This window comes from Aulonocara stuartgranti (genome assembly GCF_965226115.1).
Source record: "Aulonocara stuartgranti genome assembly, chromosome: 7".
NCBI classification, from domain to species: Eukaryota; Metazoa; Chordata; class Actinopteri; order Cichliformes; family Cichlidae; genus Aulonocara; species Aulonocara stuartgranti.
Genome location: NC_138945.1, coordinates 10,945,683 through 10,972,418, shown reverse-complemented (window position 1 = coordinate 10,972,418; position 26,736 = coordinate 10,945,683). Strand labels below are relative to the sequence as shown.

The 26,736-nt window shown below is 41.7% G+C and overlaps 1 protein-coding gene across 3 annotated transcripts in view; it reads left to right on the top strand.

Annotated features, from left to right (window-relative positions):
- Positions 1-26,530, top strand: part of ca5a (carbonic anhydrase Va) — a 28,881-nt gene extending 2,351 nt beyond the window's left edge. For 2 of the 3 annotated variants that reach the window (XM_082540542.1, XM_082540540.1), the window contains exons 3-8: positions 4,227-4,424; positions 5,387-5,505; positions 19,746-19,841; positions 20,008-20,070; positions 21,423-21,581; positions 22,677-26,530. In XM_082540542.1, coding sequence (XP_082396668.1) covers positions 4,227-4,424; positions 5,387-5,505; positions 19,746-19,841; positions 20,008-20,070; positions 21,423-21,581; positions 22,677-22,847 — 806 coding nt within the window. In that variant the 3' untranslated portion in view covers positions 22,848-26,530. Of the gene's footprint in view, positions 1-3,927; positions 4,077-4,226; positions 4,425-5,386; positions 5,506-19,745; positions 19,842-20,007; positions 20,071-21,422; positions 21,582-22,676 lie in introns of those variants that run through there. The other variant, XM_082540541.1, reaches the window with a different exon arrangement.
- The last annotated feature ends 206 nt before the right edge of the window (positions 26,531-26,736 follow it).

The window sequence follows — 26,736 nt, the reverse complement described above, 5'->3', positions numbered from 1 at the left end:
TTCTGTTATTATGGTACACTGACAAAAACACATACTTTTATTCACAGGATAAAACAGGTTTTTTGTATCACTAATTGCCCAGTACGATTACAGCATACAATATTATTGTCACTGCTACATTTCTGTGATGGGTACCAGAAATTATTTCTACTACTAATTAATTACCGTTGAGCTCAAAGGTCCTATTAATAAACGGTTAACGAATGTGTATTTATGAAGACGATTTGTGAGACTGGTAAACTTATGATACGTACGATGGTCTTTCGTTCTACACGGTGCATTTCAAGGTCCTGCACCCATCCGTCGGTAAACTGTACCTGGGCTTGTTGCAGTGACCGGAAGTTACTAAACTTCATGAGTGTATGCACTCACTCCAAGAACCGTATAATTATAAATATGCATATAAATATGCTAGGATGAGATAGCTGACTTCATCTAACTAGCAAATGTTTTCCAGGCTACGTTGGTGATACAGTTTTTTTTAATGTGTATGATATTTTTGTCATGCGATTTTAAAGCTGGTCCTACAACCGCATCCAAGAATAACATGCAGCGTATCTCAGAACTGTCGGTGAAAATTATTCTTGGAGCTAAGTTTAATTGAGCTGCATTTTAAAGAGGTGCAATTTCACAATTTGTGTATATTTTCTAAGTTCACTATTTTGTATGTGTTGAGAAAAACACAGATTTTAAAATTACATGGTCTAATATTTACATTTAGCATATAACTGCAACATTATTTTTTCGTTTGTTTTTTTTAAAGACTCGAAAGGACTTGAAATTCAAAGTTTCAGACTTGTGACTTGACTCGGACTTTTACACCAGTGACTTGAGACTCGACTCTGACTTGCCTGACATTACTTGAGACTTACTTGAGACTTGCAAAACAATGACTTGGTCCCACCTCTGCTTCTCATAGCTGTATGCCACCTTTTCTTATTTGACTGTGCAAAATTAAATTTGACATCTCAAAAATTTCTTTAAAAACATCGATCAAAATCTGACAGGAATATGAATAATTTCGGATTAATAGACATACCTACTTTAAAGCTGGGCCATCCTGAGGCCCTCCAAGGTATGGAGGCCTATCTCCCCTCACCACACTCCCTGCCAGTGGCTGATGCCCTCAGATGTCGGTGCATTGGTGGTTCTTGGTATCCAGGGCTGGGCACTCGGGTTACCCAGTGGCTGCTTGTCAAGTCAAAACAACTTTATTTATCCCCAAGGGGCAATTAAGATAGATGACAGGGGTTGGTGCCCGTGGCTTGGTTGGGCCAGTTCAGGGGGGTGGGGGGCCCTCAGGCCTCTGGCCCCTGGACCTGGGTTTCTGTCCACTCTGGCGCAGTTGGCTGCTGTTATTTACTGTTAGCTAGATTATTGCGATGGTGTTGTGTTTATTATGTTGCTCTCCCCTTTGCTTGTTTTCTCTTCTGTTTTTTCTTCTCTCAACAGGTTTTTTTAAGTGCCCTTTCTCACTGTCCCTCTTCCCCTCTGTCTTTTTTCCCTCCTTCCTTCCTTCCTTCCTTCCTTCCTTCCTTCCTTCCTTCCTTCCTTCCTTCCTTCATTCTCCCAGTCATGTCTGTCCCATCTGTAACAACTGAAAATAAAATAAATGCATAATAATAATAATAATAATAATAATAATAATAATAATAATAATAATAATAATAATAAAGGTCAATCAAATGGACCAACATGGCAAGGCCATTATGTTCCACTTAGTAAAAAGGCAAAATAAAAAAAACTGGTGAAGTAATAAAAAGTGATAACAAGTTCTACTAGTAGCTTTAAAAATAGTCAAAGGGAAAAACCTATTAAAAGGTAAAGTTTTTACTATAATTTTGACTGACGTCCAGCTGAAGCTCAAGGATGTATATTAAAAAATGTGCCAGGTGTGCTACACTCTTACTTATTGTTTGTTTTACACAATTTTCTGTGTGGATTTTTTTTGTGGAAAACTGTGGTTATTTGCCGAATCTCTTGAAGTGGAGTCTTTTGTTCCTAAAATAAAAATAAATCAGTTTCAGCTCCTCTCAGCTTTCTTATTGGAAGAAAAATAATGTTGTTGGTCAGACTTAAATGAGTAGTTGGCTGTTTGGGAGTAGAAAAACTGTCCATTCCAGCAAAGCTTTTATGTTCAACCATTGTAATAAACTAGAGTTTATATTTAACTTTTACCAGCTTGTTGTGTCCGTCTGTGTCTGTACAAAGCATTACCAAAAGACTGGGTTGTTTTGAACTGGTCAGTGGGATTTTTTTTCTTCTTTTTTGCTAGTTGCTTGGTCTTCAGTTTGATATCTGTGTAAAGACACATTCGCTCTTCGTACACTCTTAACAAAAGTAGCAGGGAGGCATACTGATATCTTGCCAGCTTCAGAACAATGGTGCACTCTGTTCCCTCAGTAGTGCCTGTTGGGTAAAATTTTCACCTCAGTGGGTTCAGATGGTTTACTCAGTCCAGACCTCAAGCCTGAACATAAAGAGATTCTACCTGCAAGCCTCAGCTCAGGGCACAAAGTTTTTCTCTGCAGAGGTTTGGAGTTACTGAGGTCTTTGGAGTATACAGAGAAAACAGTATTTTGTTACTGTTTTTGCTGAAACCATTCCTTCTTTCAGAACCATTATACATAGTAATCATTTAGTCGGCGAGGAGTCCATTTTATTTGACATTTATGTAATATATTACTCAGATCATTCGTTTCTAATTCTTTTTTAATTCCTTATTTGTAAGTTTAATTTGCCAGAACCTGTTAAAAACTTTCAGATTATTATTTTTACGAGCTCGCTTATATCAGAGATTGTTTGCTAATTAAGAAGAATGACTCCAAGCACACTCTTCTGTTTGGTAGCAGGAGTGACTGGAGCTCAGCTGTGATGGTCCCCCAGTGAGGTGCAATACACTAATTGGCTCAGAACATGTTATTAGGCTGGTTACTCAAGACTGTTGTGAAAGTCTTTGAAAAGATTCAGGTCCCTGTGTCCAGGATGTGTAGCGACACTATCATATCACAGTTACCAGTCTTGCACATTGGATGGTATGACTTTTTTTCCCCTGCATTTGTGAAGCTTTTATTATGATGCGTCTATGGGAAATGAAATGCGAGCTTGGCAGATTCGCTGATGTCTGCAAGGCAAGATATAAACATCTTGTCCTGTGCCAGGAAAACTCGAGCAATTGCTCGGTACCTCCACCCTGATTTAAATTAGGATAAGTGATTTGTGATATGCTCCTGAAGTGAGTCCCTTTTATGGATTCAAGGCCATATAAACTCCACAGTTGATAATTGCAGTGCAAGAGCATGCATGGCTTTGGAAGCAGTTATTGTTCATGCAATAACTGAGACAGGCAGCCGACTCTCCTAGGAGGAGCCACTGAAATCCCATGAAGATGAAGGTCATGTCCCAGTCGGACCTGTTGAGCTTGGCTCTCAGTGGAAACCTTATGCTCCGGAGAGAATGAATGATAAGGAAAATAAAAGACTGAACTGCCTTTGTGCCCTATGAACTGCGCATGTTCTTTTTCTTGTTGATCTAGGTTCAGATAAATGAGTGAAATAGTCTTTTAAACTGTGTGTGTCCTTTTCTTTTTCTAAGGAAAAGACTTTTTAAAATAGTTTTGGATGTATTTCAATAGCAGAGGCACAACACCTAAATAGGGAGGCAGAGAGAATAAGCAGAGCTTTGAGTAATTAGAAGTCAGGTCTGTTGACAGATGTTGGACTGAGCGTGCAGTTTGACTGGCCAGAGGTCCTGGTCAGGTTCTCCTGCTGTGGAGGCGAGCTGAGGGCGTGCCAAGACATTCCGCGTGTCACTTTCTGTACAGCCGGCCCACTTCTCTCTTATTTAGTAATTTCCTTTAGGGAAAAAAAAGTAAGCGGACTAAAAGGAAGTGAGATTGCTTACTTGCTGACTTTTCAGTCAGTTCCTTTTAAGAGCTCGGGGAAGAAGGATTGTACCTGTCTTTCTAATACTGTCACCATTTGAATCTTCTTTTTATGAAGCATTTTTAATTATTATTATTTTTTAAATAATGGATTTTACAAAAATGCAGGAAGCAGCGGAGTGCAACATGAAAAGTAGGTTTAAGGGTTTTTTTGGGTAATCTTTTCTGCTGTTCCCTTTGTCAAGAATTTTTAACTCTGACTGGAAAACGATAATCTTCAATATCACTAACTTGTGTTTTGTTTTTTTTACATTTTCCTCTTCCTCCTTCTCATCTCCTTCAGTGCATCCCATGTGGCAGGGACCCCTCGTGGTACCAGGAGGGGATCGTCAGTCGCCAATTGATATTGTCGTACGCAAGAGCATCTTTGATTCAAAGCTGAAGCCTCTGGTTACCAAATACGACCCGCATACTTGCCAACAAATCTGGAACAACGGTTACTCGTTTCTGGTCGAGTACGATGACACTACAGACAAGTCCAGTAAGTACTCTTTTGTAATCTGCATGTATATATTTAGTTAAAATACTCCAAACAGTACACATTAAGTTATTCAGGTAATTACTCCCTAGAAACCTAGAAAGTAAGATTACAGTTTGTACCATGTAAGTTCCTCTTTGTTGCCTGCTCAGATGGCAGCAGGTCTGTAGCTTCCATTTAAATCGGGAAGAATTTAAGGGAAATCTCAGCTGTAGGAATGTATGTTTTGGTCTACACAAGGGGATTATCTTTTCCTGCACTCCCCCTTAAAGAGCACTCAATATGTAGGAAAATCCAGTAAGCAATACTGCTCTTAAAGGTGCCATGTGGGCTGTCATGTGACTTGTATGTTTGTGCTGACCCTTAAAAGTGCAACGTACCCTGTCCTTAAAGTGTCATTTTGGTATAATTACTGGGGTGTGCCAAAACACTAACTTTACTACCCATTAAGATTCTAAATATAAATCATGTTTTGGTGAGATTACAACAATACACTTTATAGGGTGTCACATGCTGCCAGTCTTTGTATTAAAAGCTTTAAAGCTTAGTCTGCGAGAACAATAACAGGTTTATAAACTTCACTTTGTGAAGAACTTTAGCCTTTATTTTTTTGACAACAGAAACCTTTATGCTGCTGTATTTGGAGAACGAGAGGCCTTGTCAGTGTACAGATACTGTGAGGACAATAAAACATTATTCTTTCATAGCCTCGTTCTCACCTTAATGTTTCCTGGATGTTTGATAAGATAAGATAAGATAACCTTTATTAGTCCCACACGTGGGAAATTTGTCAGTATTACTCCCTGAACAACCTGTTTCTGAACAGTCAGTCTTTGTCTGATAATTTCCACCCTTTGAAGGAGGAAACAAGTAATTAAAAATTCCTCGAAACATAAGCTATTTCCTCTGGACGAATCCATGTTTGATGCACTGATTTTTCATGTCCTTGAACTTTATGGTTGCAGCGCTACAAGGGGGCCCCATGGAAGACAAATTTAGGCTTTGCCAGTTCCACTTCCACTGGGGTGAGACCAACGCCTGGGGCTCAGAGCACACCGTGGACAAGAAGCTGTTCCCCGCTGAGGTACAGCAGTGCTGCCACCTCCATACACCAACACAAACACATGGAAAACATGGGGTCACGTAAATGTTCACAGCCATCATTTTTACCATGAATTTATCCAAGTCCCCTTCTGATGTGCACTAATTTTCACTAATGTTGTTTGATTATGTCGCTGGTCAATCTAAGAGCTCGTAACATTTATATATTACTTGGAAAGTATGCACAAGATTATGTGTTGTGGGATTTGTAATTTATGCTGACCATATACAAGTTGCAGTTACACAACTAAGACAGGCTCACCTGGAAACTCTTAAGGTTTTAATTTAAGAAGTTGAACATTAATATTTATATGCAATAATAATAATATGTCAAAATGCAGCTATTTTATGCACAGTTCCTTATTTTCTGGGTTTTAATTTTAATAGGATAAACTCGCACAACAATAACAGAAGTGCTTATTTTTCATGGACGTCACCAAAGACTGGCTTTCCTCCTTAGTGGTGTTTTGCTAACCTTCACTGTGGCTGCTTTTAGTGGTTGTTTGTGGGTCTTTCTGCTTTTAGTGATGTTCAGCTCCGTCTGGTTGACATCGGGGAAGAGACTGAGCCAGTGGAGATTATTCCACTTCTTTACCATTAAAACTTCAGCCTGAAAGGCATTGTTTTAGTTCTCTCTTATTAAAAGTCTGTTGCACATCTATTAGTGACTGACTGAATGGACTTCAGCATCAGTGCAGTAAATTCAGATGTTAGATGCTTTTTAATAAGATTGTTTTTTGTTTGTTTTGTTGTTGTTGTTGTTGTTGTTGTTTTTACAGATTTTGGATTTACAAGATTTTATTTTTTTAACAAAAGCCACAATATTAGCATCACCTGAGATCAAAACACCACCAAGTACATGAGCGTGTTCATACCTGTAACAGCAGTGTTCCCCTATGCACACACTCTGTTGATGCTTAAAAAGCCCTGACCTTGCAGCAGCTGGATTAATGTAGCATGCTAAGTGCAGAAGCACTGCACACTGTATGCTATTGTTTAACGAGCCGCTGAATGGAAACTCACATAGGTATTACTTAAGAAGCAGGTAATTGAGAGAGAGGGGAGGGGGAGGGGGGGGTAATTCGCTGTCAGTCATTTGCAATTACTTTCTGCATCACTGGATCTTTACATAACCCCTCACTGAACCCACTATTGTATTGATGCTTGCCTGAACTCAACTCAAGTAATATTACAACCCCAACTCCAAAAAGGTTGGAACGCTGTTTAAAATGTAACTAAAAACAGAATAGAGGGATTTTAAAATCTTATAAACCCCTACTTTATTCAATATAGAACATAGAGATGGACCGATCCGATATTACGTATCGGTATCGGTCCGATACTGACCTAAATTACTGGATCGGATATCGGAGAAAAATAAAAAATGTAATCCGATCCATTAAATATCACGAAAGCACCTCACAAAACTTGCAACACGCCGTAACTCGCCTCAGAACGTTAGCACGTCGGAGCAGTATGCATCACGTGATAGAGCGGCTGTGGCATGCGGGACCTGTCGGTGGTCTGGATAGCATGTGGAGCTTCGCTAGCAACCCGGCATTTCATCTCCGACAAAGTTATCCCCGAGAGAAGTAAAGCAAGTGTGTAAGTCCATCTCTGAATGTTTGTAAAGCATTCCTGCGTTAAGCTTAACAAGCGACTGCCTCTTCTTGCTGCTACTTCAATCATGAAACTGCTTAATGATCAGCTGATCGGCTTTTCTGTCGGGACTCCATCTCTCTTCTTTGTTTTTGGCCCACTTTGCACCAGAAAGAGGAAACCAGCGGCTGAACAACAGCAGCACGTTTAAGCTTGATAAGCTGTTGTTAGAATGTATTTAATATTACTTTCTACTCGAGGATCCTTTTCTACGTAGCTGACAGCTGGTAACTGTGCAGGGGCGGATCAAAGTTTAGCCAGGGGGGGCGATAGGGCATTAACAGGGAAAAGGGGGACACAAAGTCATACTTTTCTTTCTTATTCTCATTTAAAATGTCTAGCTTTTAATAAATAATTATCTGACACCCAAAGTTTTAATTTGATGTAAAATGAATAGAAGTCAATTACTGTATATAGTGACTATTAAGTCTAATATATATATACCCTAGTAAGCTATAGTACTTTTTCCTTTGGGAAGGTACCATCTGTGCAGTCTGCAATTTTGTTGAAGAAAGATGTTGAATCTATTTAATATTTCTTGAAAAATAATTGATTTCTGTGCATTTTTTTTCACACTGCATCAAATTAAGGTTGATTACGTCGATTAAGCATCATGAGGTGGAGGGTGGGGGGTGGTTCCCTATTTTTTATTTATTTATTTTTGTTGTTGCTGGGAGTTGGAACCCTATTAGTTAGGTTGCTTAATATTTACGCTAAGTACTCTTTAAAATACCAGAATAGGGAGGATGGTGTAGGTTTAAGTTTATTAGATTGATCAGTATTTCGGAACTATGAAATATTTTTTTTTGCATATAGGTATAACAGAATAGCTTTAGTGTAGTTGTTGTTTTAAACTTGAGTATGAACTTATAGAAAATGCAGCAAGATATTTAAAAAAAAAAACAGTTTTGTTGATTAAAAAAGACTACCGTATTTTCACGACCATAAGACGCACTGTACTAAAAGGCGCAGTCTCAGTTATGTGTGCCATTACTGTATTTAACACACACATAAGGCGCACTGGATTATAGGGCGCATACAAGTACCGTATGCGTATTTAAAAATAAAGCGGGAGCAAACCTGAGTTCGGTACCTTACTCACATTTCTATTACCAGTAATCGTCATCATCAACAACACACAAGCATACAAGTGTGCATATTTAAAAATAAAGCAGGAGCAAAACAAAGTTTGGTACTCACATTTTTATCATCAATCAAACCCATCGAAGTCCTCATCCTCTGTGTCTGAATTGAACAGCTGCGCTAAATCTCCATCAAACATGCCAGGTTCACTTTCTTCACTGTCAGAGTCACTTTCCGTGCCGTGCGGCTCCTTGGAAATGATGCCAGCTTTTGCGAAAGCTCGAACAACAGTGCCAGCAGACATGTTAGCCCAAGCATCTACAATCCATTGGCAAATTGTGTCGTAACTCGCCCGGCGCTGCCTTCCACTCTTGGTGAAACTGTGGTCTCCATCGGTCATCCATCGCTCCCAGGCCGCTCGCAGCCTTACTTTGAACGGGCGGTTCACACCGATGTCCAGCGGTTGGAGCTCCTTTGTCAGGCCTCCCGGAATGACAGCAAGCTCACAGTTCATTTGTTTCACTAGTTTTTTCACATCGGCTGTGAGATGGGCACGCATAGAGTCACAGATTAAGAGCGATGGTGATGCGTGGAAAAAAACCACCTGGTCTCCTTACATACACCTCCCTCAGCCAGTCTTTCATCATTTCCTCATCCATCCAGCCCTTTTCATTTGCCTTAATGATGATTCCTGCTGGAAACTTCTCTTTAGGCAAAGTCTTTCGCTTAAAAATCACCATAGGCGGCAGTTTCTGTCCATTAGCATGGCAGCCAAGCACAACAGCAAAAGAAGACTTTTCATACCCCGTTGTGCGTATCGCTACCGTGCTGGTCCCCTTCTTCTCCACAGTGTGACTCACCGGGATGTCAAAAGTGAGCGGGACCTCGTCCATGTTAGTGATGTGGCTGGGCTGGATGTTTTTGTCGGCGATGCATTTGCTGCAGTAGGAGCGGAAGATGGCCAGCTTTTCCTTATAATCCGCTGGAAGTTGCTGCGCTACCGTAGTCCTGGTCCGGATGGAAAAATGGCACCGTTTCATAAAACGAAAGCACCAAGACGGACCTCCTTGGAAATGTTCAATGTTTAGGTATTAATGTTTCTCCCAAGCTTGCAGATCTAACTAAATTAAACCATATCCCACTTTTAAAGAAGGTAGAAGATGATCTGGCTAGATGGAAATGTCTACCCATATCATTCATGGGAAGGGTTGCTGCTATAAAAATGATGGTCTTACCAAAAATAAATTATTTATTCTCAATGATCCCAACTAAACCGCCACAAGATTGGTTCAGATCTCTAGATTCATGTATGTCCAAATTCCTTTGGAAAAATAAACCCCCACGTATAAGCTTAAAAACACTACAAAAGACCAAGGATAAAGGAGGACTAGAACTGCCTAACTTTCAGCACTACTTCTTAGCCAACAGGCTTCAGTTTATCTCAGGATGGCTAAAACACACCCTCTTAGATGAACCTTGGCTAGATGTAGAACAAGCACTCTGCAATAATCTAGAGATCTCAGACCTACCATTTATCAGCTCAAACATCCAACGACATGAATGCTTTAAAAGCATCAACATCAGCTCTTCTCTGACAGCATGGTGGGAGTTTCTAAAATTGACGGCGTCTTCATTAATCCCATGCAAACGTACACCTATCTGGAACAACCCTGACATATTACAAAACAATAATATGATAAACTTTTCAGATTGGAGTGATAAAGGAATCAAATATTTAGAACATATACTAGAAGGAACAGAATTTATTTCATTTGACGGACTAGTTACACAATATGGGATCAACAAGAAAAGATTTTTAGAATATCAACAAATTAAATCCATAGTAAAAAAGAAATTTAAACCGGGTCAAGTTGAACTACAAACACCACCAAGTGTGGTTCAATTTCTTACTCTTAAACCCCCCAAATTACTATCCAAAATATACAGAATGCTTTCTAAAACAGATGAATCAATATCACTTCCTATTGCAAAATGGGAAGCGGATTTATCAGTTAACTTAGACCTAAACTTCTGGTCTCAGATTTGCTTAAAAACCTTTCATCTAATTAGAAATCCCAGTCTTCAATTAATTCAATACAAAATATTACATAGAGTGCACTATACAGGTCATCGGATGTTCAAGATGGGCTTTACGTCTACCAACAACTGCTCACACTGCCAAACCAATTCACCGGACAATTATATCCACGCTCTTTGGTTCTGTCCACCAGTTCAGAAGTTTTGGCGCGAGATATGTGAAGACTTATCGAAGTGTCTGAAATGTAACATTCCAACTTCCCCCTTAGTGTGTTTGTTGGGCAGCTTAGATAATGTCACTTCAGAAAAGAATATCGCCCATATGGTTTTCACTGCCCTATGCATAGCCAAGAAAACAGTCCTCATGAACTGGAAAAATAAAAATAATCTTAATTCTAACCAATATAGAAATTATCTATTAGATTACATTAGTCTTGATACAGCCTCTGCCACCACATCAGATCAATTGCTCTGGGCTCCTTTGATCAGCTCCATCACCTAGTGGGGGTGGGGGGTCCTAGTTTGGTCCCGCCTTCACTGTTGTGATTGGTGTGGGGGTAGGGACAGGCTTAGGGCGTCGGGGGGTTCCCCGGAGGCATCTTCCTTGGGGGGCTCAACCCGGGGTAGCAGTCATGTCCGGTTAGGGGCTCTGTTGGCTCTCCGGTGACTGTTTCCTCGCGGCTGCGTGCAGCGGGGCTAGGGGAGGGTCTGTGCTGACGGACGTGGGTTACTGACCTGGTAGCCTGGCTGGCCCTGGGTGGGTCCGGGATGGGCGTGAGGTTCTCGGGATGCTCCGTCTCTGGGCTGGGACCCGGACCGGGCCTCGGGGGCTTGGGTCCTGGTTGGTGTGTTGCCGGGGTTGTGGGCGGGTGGGTGCATGGGGGCCCAGCCCTGGAGCAGGGTGCCGCCGGTGCGTCGAGCCACCTGGGGGGCTCTTCAACTGGTGGGGGAGATTGTCACATCTTGCAGGAGCTTTCCTCTCCTCAGGAGCTCCCTCTGCAGGAGGGGGAGATACAGGAGAGGTGGAGGAAGATCTCAGCCTGGGTGTTTATTGTCTTATGTAGTCTGGAAGATGAGTGGATGGTGGGTTGGGTGCAGTTTTCTCTGTGGTGGGGTTGGGTGGACTGTCCCGGGCTCTGTGGGGCCGGGCGGCGCTGCTGCACTGGGCCCGGTCTGGATGGGCCTGGGCCCCCTTTCCCTGGCGGGTCGCGGAGTATGGGGGTGCCTACTGGGGTCAGCGGGGGAGCTGGCCCCAGGGAGGGGTCACTTGCCCCTCCCTTCCTTCCCTCCCCATCTCCAGCTGCCTCCCTCTTCCCGCTCCACCACAACCACCCACACATGCAGGGCCTTGGAGTAGGGGTATGTCACCAGGGTGCAGAGGAGGCTACCCCCCCCCTCTGTCCCCTTCTGGCTGCCTCTGCCTCAATTTTATCCCACAACTTAGACATTCACATTACTCACACTCTCATTACACATACATATAGGATCTTGGGGGTGGGCACGATACACGGAGTCCAAAGTACCATCAGGGTGTACACCCCACCCCTGGCATCGTTGCCCACCTCTCAATTTTAAATACACGTAGACATTGAGGGCTAGCAGGAGGGACCATGTGCTTACCTGCTGCTCTCTGGCAGGTAGCTCCATGCCCTCCTGGGTTTTAAATGCACCTTAGAACACACATGCATCAACATTACAATGAGCGGGTGGAGGGAGGTTTGGAGTCTTCTCTCACCCCCGTTCTCTGCGACCTGCTGGAGCAGGGGGGCTAGGACTAGGAGGAGGAGTTGGCCGTCCGACTGCGGTCTGGAGTGTGGAGCCTTCCTGCTGCTGCGGAGTCGGGGCGGTCTGCCTCCCCCCACCGCAGGGAAAAGGGAAACACCACCTGGGTCTGGGTGCAGTTCCCCCCTCCAGGGGCGGGGGCACCTAGACCCGGTTTGTAGAGTACGCTTGGGGAGTGTGATCGTGTGTACAACGTCTCTTTATGTCTGTCTCCACGTTGGTTGAGTGTGGAGTAAGTGCATATGAGAGCATGAGGGTGGGAATGGATGTTTGTATCTATGTGTGCCTGTATGTCTGTGTCTATATGTCAGGTTGGGTGTCAGGCGCCACCTCTCTGGGGACATCTCAGGCCCTCCAAGGTTTGGAGGCCTATCTCCCCCTACCACCACTTCCCCTGCCAGTGGCGGACCCCTTCAGACATCGGTGCGTTGGTGGTTCTTTGTGTCCGGGGATGGGCGTCCAGGTACACACCGGCTCACTCCTTGGCGGCCGCTTATCGGGGCCTGGAGCCTGGGGCTCGCTCGGGCCACTTCGGAGGTGGGGTGCCCCCGGCCTCTCGGCCTGGGGCTCGGTCACTCAGGCGCAGCTGGCTGCCGGCGGAGCTCACGGGCGCGTCACTGCAACTCCCCCTGGCTTCTGCTCCGCGGCTGCTGAGTGAGCCCTCATCTGGGACTCTCCTCAGCTCTTACTGGGACAGTGGCGCGGCTGCCCCTCTGTTGGTCTTCCTTGGTCTCTTGTGTTCTGGGGGCCTCTGGATGTCTGGAGTTTTGATCTCCTCCACACCTGCTTCACGCCCTGGAGGACGGGGCTGTGGCCCCCCCACACCCTCTAGCAGATTATTACATGAAGGAACCTTTTAAAAAAACAAAAAACAAGCGCGTCCATGCTCACAGGTGTACACACGGGTGATCACACCCACAAACTACACCCTTTTTGGCTCCTACCTCAAAGCACACTGTGTTCTGTTGATCTTATGTGCTGCACAATAATGTTTAACATTTAGTATTTACTGTCATATTCCCATATATCATTGTGATGTTGTTTATTCTATTACTCTTGTTCTCTTCTGCTTGCTTTCTTTTTTCTTTCTCAGCAGGTGATCCAGGTGATTGATATATGCATTTGTTTTTTCTCTGCCCGTTCTGTTGGTTTTTGTCTTTTGCCCTTCTCCCCCGTCCCTCTTCTCAGCTGTTTCTCTTTCCCTCTTTCTTTCTCCCCTTCTTTCCCCCAGTCAAGTCTGTCCCGTATTCAGTAAGTGAAAATAAAATAAACAATAAAAGGTAAATCAAATGGAAAAAAAAAAAAGAAATTAAAAAAAAAAAAAAAAAAGGAAATGTTCAATGTTCATCTCTTCAGCTAGTGAAACTGCTTTTAGCCGAATGGTGACCGTCGAAACGCTTCTCCCGCTCGTTCTTTGCTCGATGATCCACCGCTCGAGTCTTTCCTCCAACTCGGGCCACCTCGCCTTATGTCCGCGGAAACTCAGCTGCGTTTTCTTGACCTGCCGGAGCTTGTTTTCTAGCTTCCTCCATTTGTGAACCATCCATTCGTTAATCTTAAATTCTCTCGCCCCTGCTCGATTTCCATGTTCCTCCGCATAGCTGATGGCCTTCAGTTTAAACTGTGCTTCATAAGCATGTCTCTTTGCCATTTTCAGGGTTGTTAAAACAACGATGTTCCACATAATGCACATATCTGTCCTTTTATGCAGGTATGTGCGATTGTCCGGTATATACGATCAACGCCCACACTTCACCCTTTAGCGTTCTCATGGTGTTCTCTACTACGTCCTCCTTACAACACACAGGGCGCGCTGCGCTATAGGGCGCGCCGTACTTTTTGAAGAAAATCTAAGACTTTTAAGTGCGCCTTATGGTCGTGAAAATACGGTATATCGGATTCATATCGGTATCGGCAGATATCCAAATTTATGATATCGGTATCGGTATCGGACATAAAAAAGTGGTATCGTGCCATCTCTAATAGAACAATATATCATGTGTTTGAACTGAGGAAATGTACAATTTTCAGATTCCTTGTTATCCACAGGTTAAAGCTCTATCATGCAAAGAAGAATCCATATATGAGCATGATCTGGAAATGCTTGTCTTGTTTGGGACAAATCTAATTTAAAATGGACTGAGGCAAAGAGGAAAACTGTTGTTTGATCAGACAAATCAAACTATGAAATGCTTTTTGGAAAATTTGTTTCTTTTTTTTCTTTTTATAAATTTTATTTTCAGTCACAGCAGCATGTTAACAAAAAAACATTGAGCATACAGTATTATGCTGTTCAGTATTTACAATACCCCAAAAGATAACAGAAATAGAAAAGGAAAAAACAAACAAACCAAAGAAACCCCTACAAAACAACAAAAAACAAATAAACAACAACAAACAAATATAAAAATAAAATGTATAAGGGACATTCAGTGTACAGTTAACTATGATAGTGATATAGAGATATGGCATCCGGTCATGATAAGGTGGTCATTTTAAATGTTTCCATGTACATCAGGAATGGCTGCCATGCCTTAAGAAATTTGGTGGTTGAACCTGCCAGTGTATATCTCATCTTTTCTAAATGTAAAAACCTCATAAGCTCTGCAAGCCACTGTTCATGTGTGGGAGGAGCTTCCTGCTTCCATCTTAAAAGTATAAGGCGCCTTGCGATAAGTGAAGCAAAGGCAATAGAATTCGAATAGCATTTTGGCAAAGTGATGTCTTGAGGTATCACCCCAAAGATAGCCGTTAGAGCAGAAGGATCATATTTAATGTTATACATCTCTGACAGAGTGCTAAATATAGACACCCAATAGTTATGAAGATTGGGGCATGTCCAAAAGGTATGAAGGAGCGAACCTGTTTCTGCTTTACATCTGTTACACAGAGGGTCAGCTCCTGGATAGAACTTGGCTAACTTTTCCTTGAAGATATGTAATCGGTGTAGGACCTTAAATTGAAGGAGCCCATGCCTGGCACATATCGAAGAAGACTGTACCCTCCGGAGAAAAGATTGCCAGAGCTCATCTGTTATAGTCATCCCAAGGTCTTTCTCCCACTGTGCTTTAAGGATGAAGAGAGAAGGAGATTGAAGATCTAATAGTATAGCATAGATTTCTTTAATCGCCCCTCTCTTATGAACGTTTATATTAATAATTTTATCCAAAGAAGTTTCCTCAGGTAGTTCCGGAAATGAAGGAAATCGACTCTTTACAAAGTGACGAACTTGTAAATAGCGGAAAAAATGTTGCCGAGGAACATTAAACTGCTTCAGGAGCTGCGTGAATGAGGCAAAAATCCCATCTACAAAAAGGTCTTTGATATTTCTAAGGCCATTACTTTCCCATGTTTTAAAGGCAGAATCCATCATGGAGGGTGGGAACATATGATTTGAGCAGATAGGTGCTTTAATTGACATTAAGTGTAACCCCAACCTTTTCCTACATTGCACCCAGATTCTGAGCGAGTCATACAACAAAGGGTTACGTTTATAGGTGTATAGTTCTAATGGGAGAGCTGAACTCAACAAAGCTGATAGGCAAACTTTGCCACAATTGATTGACTCAATTTGGAGCCAAGCTGGAGTCTCTGTAGTAACATTACTCATCCAGTACAGCATATTACGAATATTTGCTGCCCAATAATAAGACTGAAAGTTTGGCAAGGCTAATCCACCCAGTGGCCTAGTCCTCTGCATGAAATCTTTACGAATTCGTGGACTTTTGCCATTCCAAATAAATGCAGAGATATGCTTATTCAGTGTTATAAAATACTTATTGGGTAAGTAGCATGGGATACATTGAAATAAATAAAGGAACTTGGGTAGTATGTTCATTTTGATAGAATTGATGCGGCCAGTTAATGACAGTGGTAAATTGTTCCATCTCTGAAGATCTGTCTCAGTATTTTTAAGCAGCGGGACAAAGTTTCTTTCATAAAGATCTTTGTGGGTAACCTTAACCCCCAGATAGGTCACATACCCTGATTTAACGTTAAATTGAAAATCTGAAAATGAAATCTTTCTGGCTATAGAGTTGACACAGAGAAGTTCACTTTTATGCAGGTTCAACTTGTAACCTGAAATATTACCAAAACATTCAAAAATGGCAAGAGCACGGGGAAGAGAGCATAAAGGCTCTGACATATACAGCAGGAGGTCGTCAGCATATAAGGATATTTTGTGCTCCTGGTCACCTTTGAAGATGCCCTTAATGCAACTGTCAGCTCGCAGTTTAATTGCCAGTGGTTCAATTGATAATGCAAAAAGAAGAGGGGATAAGGGACAACCTTGTCTCGTACCACGGAGAAGTGGGAAATAAGAGAATAACGAATTTGTTCTAACACGTGCCATAGGTGAGGAGTAAGGTAACTGAATCCATGAAATGAAATTAGGGCCAAATCCAAATTTATGTAGAGTATAAAACAGATAATCCCACTCCACCCGGTCAAATGGCTTCTCAGCATCGAGTAATAAGGCAATTTCAGGGGTTGTAGTTGACTTGGTGTGTAATATGTTTAAAAACCTGCGCAGGTTGAAAAAACCATGCCTACCCTTCACAAAACCTGTCTCATCTGGAGAAATTAACAATGGTAGATATTTCTCTAGCCTGAGAGCAAGTGTTTTTGACAGTATTTTAAAATCTACATTTAAGAGTGATATAGGACGATATGATGTACACTCTAATGGATCCTTATTTGGCTTCAATAGGAGTGAGATGGTCGCTTGTCGAAGCGTTAGGGGAAGACATTTTGAAACCAATGACTCAATGAACATGTCTCGTAATAAAGGTGATAAACTGTCTTTAAAGGTCTGGAAAATTTGTTCCTAAAGAGGAGAAGGACTATCCTGCCTGTTATCAGTCCTTGGTTCCAAAGCCTCCATCTCTGACGGCATGGGGGAGTCGTAAGTTATGATGTAGATTTCTCACAGAATCTGAAAAAAAAGCTGACCAGGTTTATTTGTAAGCGGCAAAATACTTTTTATAACTACAATGGATGCTCCTAAGGCTCTTACATTGACACCAACCTGTAAAATTCATGTTCCTTTAAACAAAATGCAATCACTCAGTTTAAATGTAAATGTATCCTTTCAGAGACAAGTGGAGTTGCTCATTAGAGGTACAGTTTATTTTCAGGTTGTTAGGCTGCTCATTCAGTGCATTCCTCTCAGTGTAGTACACAAGAATGTTATAACTAAAGCTCAACCCACATGACTCTGCGGTGGTTGGATGCATCAGCAGGGATGATGAGACAGAGTACCGGGCTGTGGTCGACTCCTTTGTCACGTGGTGTGAGCAGAATCATCTGCAGCTCAACGTGGCAAAGACCAAGGAACTGATCGTGGACTTCAGGAAGACCAGGAAACACTTGACCCCTGTTTCAATCCAGGGGGTCAGTGTTGACATTGTGGAGGACTATAAATACCTTGGAGTACACATTGACAATAAACTGGACTGGGCTAAAAACACCACAGCACTTTACAGGAAGGGCCAGAGTCGTCTCTATTTTTTGAGGCGACTGAGGTCCTTCAACATCTGCCAGAAAATGCTGAGGATTTTCTATGAGTCTGTGGTGGCCAGTGCGATCCTCTATGCTGTTGCATGCTGGGGGAGCAGGCTGAGGGTCGCAGATGCCAACAGACTTAATAAACTGATCCGTAAGGCCAGCAATGTTGTGGGGATGGAGCTGGACTCCCTCAAGGTGGTGTCGGAGAGGCGGATGCTGTCCAAGATAAAGACAATGTTGGATAACACCTCCCACCCACTCCATGACATGTTGGTCAGTCACAGGAGCACGTTCAGTGAGAGACTGAGATTACCGAAAAGCACCACTGAACGACACAGGAAATCATTCCTGCCTGTGGCCATCTCCCTGTACAACGCATCCACTTAACACACTGTTTGCTGCTACAGCTACACATGTTTCTTTTCCAAATATTTATTTATAAGTGACTTATGTATGTATGTATGTATATATATGTATATATTGTACTATTCTTAGTTAGCGTATTGTCTGTCTTGTCTTAATGTTGGTTTAAAATGGAGCACTGTAACAAAAAATAATTTCCCCCAGGGATCAATAAAGTATTCTGATTCTGATTCTGATTAATAGCTAATACAACACACACAAACAGAGAAACAAGCCTCCTCGCAGTGGCATGTGGCCAATAAGAAAAGATGCGACTAAGATGAAGTCTCTGACATTTTTTCCTGAGTAAAATAACGATTTTCAACTAAACCCTTGCAGGTTTTTCTTGGGTCTAAATTTAATTTTTTTTTCCTGTTGTCATGCTCTGAGTTAGCAGTTGTCTGCACACCTGAGCGTCACGGTGGTCCTCTTAGTCTGAGCGTCTGTGGGTCTGTACCTCTGACACTTGTTAAAAGGTGGACAGTGGAACAGCTCATTTAAACTTCTGCAATAAAACTTTGGAAGATTCATGCCTACGACGTAATCTACTTTTACATGTTGTCAGTTATCTTGTGCTCATGTTTCTTTGTTATGTGGTGCTTCCCATGGGGGAAACAAATTTAAACCTGGGACTTTGTTCCCCTCCTGGGTCCTCATTCTTTGTTTGCTCAGTTTACTTTATTTTTTAACTTTTGGTGATGAACATATTTGTCCCACAGGTTTTTCCGTTTCATATGTTTCCTGACATTAATAGTTCCCACAACTACCTGACATTTGTTTGTCCTTACATTGAGGTGATAAATATTATGATTTTTTTTTCTTTTTTGATTGAAAAACTGTGAAAAACGTATCTGCAAATGCATCAGAGACATTGGCAGTACTGCACAGGCCCGTCACGATAGCTGCAGGATGTGTCGTTGTATTTCCAGGGGAAGTGCGTGTTGGGTTAGGGTAGGCCACATTGCAGGTTTTCAGAGGGTTTTGTGCTTACGATGTAACTAGAACGTAGATTTAACGGAAAAGTATTTAAAAAAAACATATTTGTAACAATTCCAACTGCCCATAGCTAAAACTGAGATTAGTCATGCAGGTATTTTATGCTTACTATTTGTAATCTTACATGTAATATCCTTCAGTATAAGTCAGTTTTTAGTTCTTAAGGTTAACAGAGAGGAGTAATGGAAAAAACAACAGTGTGCTGTTGAAACAGCGCAAATATTGCCTTAGTTTGTGGTCCTTTTATATGTACTCATGTACCCTGTTCGAATTGTTTGTTCTTCAAATGTTTAAGCGTTGTGCAAAACTGGTTACATTGTTTAAGCCATACAACTGTGGTTCTTTCATCCAGCTGTGTTTCTCTAATTCTTTTTATATCGCCAAATTCGGACTCAAACCTCAAAGTGTGTGTTTGTCTGTCAGCATCTGAGTTTACAGACTCGTACATTTGTCCTGTATATAGAACATCTATTTTCATGTTGTTCCGTTACATTCACGCACACTTATGTAAGAAGCTCCACTCCAGTGACTGTGTGCGTGTGCGCGCGCAGAGCATCAAGTTGCAGTTATGAGTCACAGCTTCATGGGATCTTTGTGTCATATTTTAATACAATTAATAAAGCTGTAATTTTTACACTAGGTCAAATAAAAATATAAGAAGACAGGAAGGATTTAACAGGAAAACAAAGATTATAGCTGTTACAGTTTGGGTCACATACAGACAAACTCATGTCTTTGCTTTGTGTGCCGCTTTAGCTCCACTTGGTCCACTGGAACTCTGACAAGTACAGTCTGTTTGAGGAGGCAGTGATGGAGGATAACGGGCTGGCGGTTATTGGAGTTTTTCTGAAGGTACATCACACACTGTCTTTCAAGTCCTTAAACAATGACCAAAATCATATGTTTTGGGTTACTTTTGATTTGCGTTCAGCAGTGTGTTTATGTGAGAGAATGGTAACAGCCGTCCAGCTGATTTGTGAGTGACGATAATCCAGAGTATGGTCTAATCTTTGCATAGGTGGGAAAGAGACACGAGGGGCTGCAGAAACTGGTGGACGCTCTGCCTGCAATCAGACACAAGGTTAGTCACACACACATATGTGTGTATACCTGTTGTGTTTTTTCTCTGCTTTAATGAGAAAGTGTATTTACCTTTGACAAAGAGCATCACAGACCAACAATTCTGTACCTGTCAGTTTATAGGGAGGTGGTGCCCTCTAGTGGTTCAGGCTTTCTTTCACACAGAGAATTTCATTTTTTTTTTTCACCAAGTAGTCAAAAGAACTGAAGTCAAACTGAATCAGTAGCTGTGTATTCACTGCATCCAAGGACCTGAAGATGAGGTAAATGACACTAGCTCTGTGCATTAATAAATGTAGCATATGTAGGCAGCTCGCTATATGAAAAGAATGCAGGCAAGAAACAACAGGGAGGAAGCAAAAGAGCTTAGTGCTTTTAACCTTGGATTGATTATTGGTGCAGAAATTATTGATTATTGGTGATATGCTTTTTCTGGTCTGCTTTTTTTCCACGAACAACAGTCTAGTTCAGAGAGTGTAGCAGAAAATTACAAACACTCAATAAACTACAGTTCTGTGGTTGGAAAGCTGTAGAGGGTGGCGTGCAAAAGCGGGCGGTTGCATCAGCACTCTGTACTCTATTAACTTAGAACAGGAAACCAAGACTATATTGGGCACACATTTACCACACCTAGACAGTTTTCATCTTGAAACGACGACAGACTGTCCTGACAGATCATGATTTCTGCTCCCACATCAGATTGTCAAGTCAGAATTTGGTGATAATGAGACGAATCCGTGGTCCACAATGCGTGGTGTTAACAGTTCAAGCTGCTAATGGTGGTGGTGGTGTGATATAGTTTTTCCCTTGATTTTAACATGTTGATCTGTCATTATAGACCTGTCCTGAGATATGATTATATTTCCTTTACACTGTTGCTTGTAGTTTTTGAAGGTGACTCACTGCAGATTGTATTTTCCCCTTGTTTTTTATCACTACTAATTCACAGCTTATCACTAATAAGGTCTGATATGAATGTTGGTTCAACAATATAATAAGAAGTGTGTGCTAAATAACAGATGTTGTGTAACACATACCAAACAAATTTTAAATATATTTATATTATAGTCAACATTTAATGATTTTAAATATTTTACAATTTTCCACAGAGTGCATCCAGTCTGCTGTTGTGTATTTTCTGTAATATACTTGTACTGTTACACTTGCGGATGCTAATATCAACACGGCTGTGAGTGGAAGCTGTGAACTTGAGACGTACGCAGAAAAATGTTGACTCACAGGGAGAGGAGCTAAAACGGCTTGTTTCAGGCAGAACTAAGGATCAGTTTGAAGTGTGAATCATGCAAAGTCCACAAGCTTTAACTGAATATTTGTTTCTTTGGTCTTCTGCAGAACAGTGTAGTAGCGTTTAACCGGTTCGACCCCGGCTGTCTGTTGCCCACCAACACAGATGACTACTGGACGTACCACGGCTCTCTGACCACGCCTCCTCTGACAGAGTCTGTTACCTGGATGATTATGAAACAGCACATAGAAGTCAGCCATGAGCAGGTAAGAACGATGTTTTTAAGAATCACAACACAAAAAAGTAAAGAATGTTAACAATGGGTCGACGTTTCATGTGCAGTGTGATTGGTGGTGTCTGTTTTCTTTTTTTCAATCCTTCTTCCTCTGTTAAACCTTCCTCTGTTAAAATCCTAAGATGTTAAAAGGTTTAACATCTTAGGATGTGGTCCATCCTAAGACCAAATACAGACAAATAAGGGCAGAGATGTAAATGAACACTGTATTAACACATGTTTGAGTGGGTGGGGATCAAAATTGAGGATAAGCACTGTTCCAAATGTGTAGAACTGGTTGCTAACGTGCTATCCATGACTACTATTAACCCTTTTCCACTAGTACCTACTCAGCCAACTCAACATGGCTCAGTTTGGGATGTTTGGCATTACAATAGAGTCTGAGGTTGTTATAACAACATTGTGGCCAAACGTCCTGTCATTTGTATGCAACACTAACACCACAACAGTGGAGGACGTTGAGGCAATGGCATACCTGCTGCCAAAGTAGTGCTTCTTTGTGTAGCTGTTTCCCTCGTTGCCAGGTTTTTGATTTTTGTGAGTGAGATGCTCTAATGATTCATGATGCCACTGACTAGCCAATCGGTGGCATGCAGTCTCTTGATGTCACATTTTCAGATCATCTCAGATCGATTGGAATTCCAGCCGAGCAGGTACTAAAAAAGTACATACCACCTAATGGGAAACCCTAAAAACTAAGATAAGTCAAGCTGACCCGAGCAGGTACTAGTGGAAAATGGCTGTATGAGAGTTATTGCTGCCCCATGGTGGGCACGAATCACTGGTGCAACTTTAAGTTGAGTTGCACACCAACCTTTGGATATGTGCTGTTGTGTTTTGGGAACAACTGTTCTTTCAAGGTAACTTTCAGTAGTGGTTTCCGATGACAGTTGAGGTTTATGTGAAGGTGTGTTTATTTTCACCCACACCCATAAAAACCAGCACAGCAACATTTCAGCTTCAGGATTCCCAGTTCATTGAAATTACCCAGAAACTAAAGATATTATCTTTTGAAGAAGTTTGATATAAATCTCTGCTGTCTACCGCTGACTCTCTTGCCCTATAGTTGGCTGTCTTCCGGAGCCTTCTTTTCACCTCAGCCGAGGAGGATATGCAGAAGAGCATGGTGAACAACTTCCGTGTGCAGCAGCCTCTCCGGGGCCGTGCCGTCCGCTCCTCCTTCAATCCCTTCCTGAAGGAGGCGCCATCCACTGAAGGCGACAAGCACAACCACTGATGCTGCTAGACCCTTTTGTCTTCTCTTAGAGTAACTCACACAGTGACCACTGTCCACACTTCTGTTGTTTTCCTTTCTTCATGCTGTCAGAACATGTTGTTGCTCATCAACATCTGATGCTGGAAGCAGGTTTTTAGAGTGTAGCACAATGTAGGGGGGATGTAAGCAAACTGTTTCTGATTGGTTGCGGTTTTTATTTTCTTTTACAATTTGGTTTGACTGTTGCAGACCAAAAGCCAATAAGGGATGCTTGCTGTGGGGAAAAAGAATATTGATAAGAATGGTATTTATTCTATATTTACAGTCTTTTCAGTTACTGTATGTAAAGTTTGTAGCTACAGCTGTGTGTAGGGAGTCACACCGAGCTGCAGGTACAAACTTCATGGTCACAGCTACAGCAGAGAGTGCTCTGATCTCCTCGCTGTGATGTTTTTATCCTTATAAGGAGGCAGGAGCTACTGTAAGTTTACAACACAATGCCCTGGAGATTTTACCAAACCGTCAGGGGGAACGTGCCTCCCCAGTAAAATACTCAACATATCTAAAATCATCAGTGTTTTACCACTTGTACCACAATGTCACTTTTTTCATTCTTAAAGTTGTAAGATTTACTGTTTTGTTTTTTTCCATCTACACACTTTAAACCTTTAGTGTCGTAGCCTATAAAGAGTCATTTATATATTATACTTTATACATCTTTGTTTTATTCGGACATCCTATAATTTAAAGAGTCTGAAAGCTGACTCTAAGCTTTGGTTCTTCTACATAGAACCTGTGTAATACGCACAATCATGCCTGGTTACTATAGCACATACACGCATCCTGATTGACCCAGAGTGCATGTACCTGTGTCACACTGGTGCACCCAGTTACTCTGGCTCACAGTGATCTCCATTAGACACTATAACCGCCGTGCCTTTAAATGTTCTCTGTGTGGCTCACTGCTTTTGGCAGCTTCACCCTCACCCCTCTCAGGATGGAAAGTATCTGTTCCCCCAAGATATAGCTCGGGTACAGTGGTTGGTGGTCACTCTCAGAAATGGTGGAGGCTCAGCTGCTATTTACTGCGATGCTCACCTCTTACTTCCCAGACAGGTGTACTAAGAAGTGAAGAGTTAGTTTTCAGTGTTACAAAGGAAGCTCTGTTTGCGCTCTATACCTACTTATGGTGAACTCGTAACCTGGTCTGCAGCAGAGTCAGTTATCAGTTCAGCTCATTTTGGCTTGGCCAAAAACTAAACTGATTCCACTGATCTCTCTTCATTACAGTATGGGACGGCATCAGACCTGCATGCACAGGTGTAAAGCTTTAAAGTTGCAGCTGTCATGGTAACCTAAAGATGTATTTGCATATAAAATCCCAGAATTAACAGTTTTCTTCAGCATTGAGCTTATGACTTATTGGTAACATCACTGTTGGTTTTATTGACCTCTGAATAAAGCAGGCCAGCAGTCTGGATTAACCACAGTTTGAGGCTTTGTTGAACCAGCCAACACAAAGAAAGCCTGACTATGTTGAACTTGCTTCATAGTACACCTGTCTGGTAATTTGAATGAATCGAGTTGTAATTGGGAGGAAGCTGCTGTCTTTATTAGTCTCTGTGGTGCAGTTGTTGTGTTTTAACAGAAGATTAATCGCACTAATGTGATAGAACAAATCAGTCTGCTGTTTTTGGATTGGAAGGGGTTTAAAGTTACAGTTATATTTAGCATAAAATGTAATGTAGAATCCACATCATCATTATTATTATTATTATTACGATTGATGTTTTAAAGCTAAAGACCTTTTGCAGGATGTACTTGGATAGGTCACAGGAGGATAAATTACCTCTAATGTTGCAGCATGTTTTTATTTTTATATACAAGGATTCCACTATTTGAGTTTCACCTGTAACCTATCCAGAGGGGACCTATTATGCTTGTTTCCATCGACATATTTTTATTCTTGGTCTCTACTTGAGTAGCTTTGGTTAATTCATGGTTCAGGATGAATTTCTTTCTTCTGATTGGCTGCTGTTCATAAACAACAGGTGGGTGGGGATTCTGCACTCACAGAGAGCTGTGTGCCAGAGTGCTTTGTCACCTGTGACATTGTACAGGCAAAAATATCTGCCATTTAGAGCAGCGATAAGCCTGTTTTTTGTCTCACAGTGCACCATCATTTTAGCATAATTATATGACAGAATATGAAGAAAAAAAGCATAGTAGTTTCCCTTTAAAGATGTAAACTAGAATAAATTAAAATGATATGCAGATCCAGTGCAGGGACACAAAGGTTTTGAAATCGGGAACGATTTTAATGCAATGTTACATCATCTAGAAAGGTTTAGCAGTTGTCATGCTTTGGCTCATGTCCAGCAGCTGCAGTGCTCGAAATTGGACTGTGCAGCAACGTCAGAAAGCTAAAAGGAAGTTTGAGGTAAAGTTGAGAGAGGAGGAGGGTACTGATGGAACGATAGAAGGAGACATGCATGCAGAGACCTGTCTGGCTCTGAGATTGGTCTTATTTCAGGACTGCAAACTGGAACATCGCACCATATCTGGCCACTTCTAACGTCATCTGTGTGCAAAGGTTTTCTCCAATGGCATACAGTTGCACTGAAGTGGGGTGAGAGGTCATGGCTGTCTTAATGATCCCTCTGTAACAATGCAACTATCCAAACTTGCCCTCCTCCTGTCACCGAGGCTCACGTGATTCTTTAACGCCCTGCTCCATCTCCCCCGCGGGTCATCCGTTGGCCCCCCAGTCGAAGCAGAGCACGAAGCTGCACAGCGACTGGACTTCAGTGGACATGTATTGAAAAGATGCGATGTGCACTGGGTGATGTTAATTGTTGTGACGGCTGCAGACTGGCTAGATAAACAGTGAGGGGCCCGCAGAAGGCAGAAAAGATTTTAGCGTGAAGTTGAAGTGGAATTTGATATGGTGGTGTGCTTGGGGTTTTTTTCTTCTTCTTTGTTCAGTGTATTGTACTAACACGGGAGACAAGGGACCCAGTGCTGCCTTCATTGTGTACAGCTGTATTTTATTCATGTATTTGAATTGTGCACCATCATCTGCTGTGGTTTTTCATGGCTTTTTACTCATGTTGTTACTTTCTTATGCCTTTTTAAAAAAAAATGCAGTGCTGTTAATATTAACATATTACAATGCTCACAGTCAGTGCAGACTGATTATTTAAATGGATTGATCTATCAAAGTATGAGGCGCTAGAAATCTGTTTTTGGTGCTTTTCTTGATTGACTGCTAAATATTATATATATTTTTGCATCAATGAAATCTAATAGAATATAAAGTCTTCCATTTTTTTGTGTTTTAATCCATATCATTGCCTGCTTTTCTAATCATGGAGATACTACAGGTCCTACTGTACTTTATTAAAAAATATTTTGCATCTTTACTTCATCTTTCCTAGTCTTCTGTGGCTCACTGTGATGTTTTAGCAGGTGTATGATGTGTACACTGTATGCAGTGCATATTTTAGCTGTTTATTTGTTGAGTGTGTAGCCCACATTCCTGCCCTGCAGGGCCCTGCTAGGCCATCCAGCAGTGCATGTTGGAAGACCCTCCTGATCCTCAGGTGGCGATATTGAAAACCACCCAACATCGATGGAAACATGATTGTAGTTAGACTGATGTTAATAAATGATGTAAAATAATAAAGTATCATGTGATGTAAAAATGCTTATTATTATTATTATTATTATTATCTTATTTTATGATTTTATTTGTTTTTCTTAAGTCAGCTGCATACTAAACAGCCCGTCAAAGTCACAGGAGGTTCACAAGCAGCAATCTCTCAGTATAAACGAAATTCAGCTGAATTGTTCAAAAAGTGCAATCCCTCAAATGCCCATTTGAGACTGACTCCATAAATGAGTCGCTTCC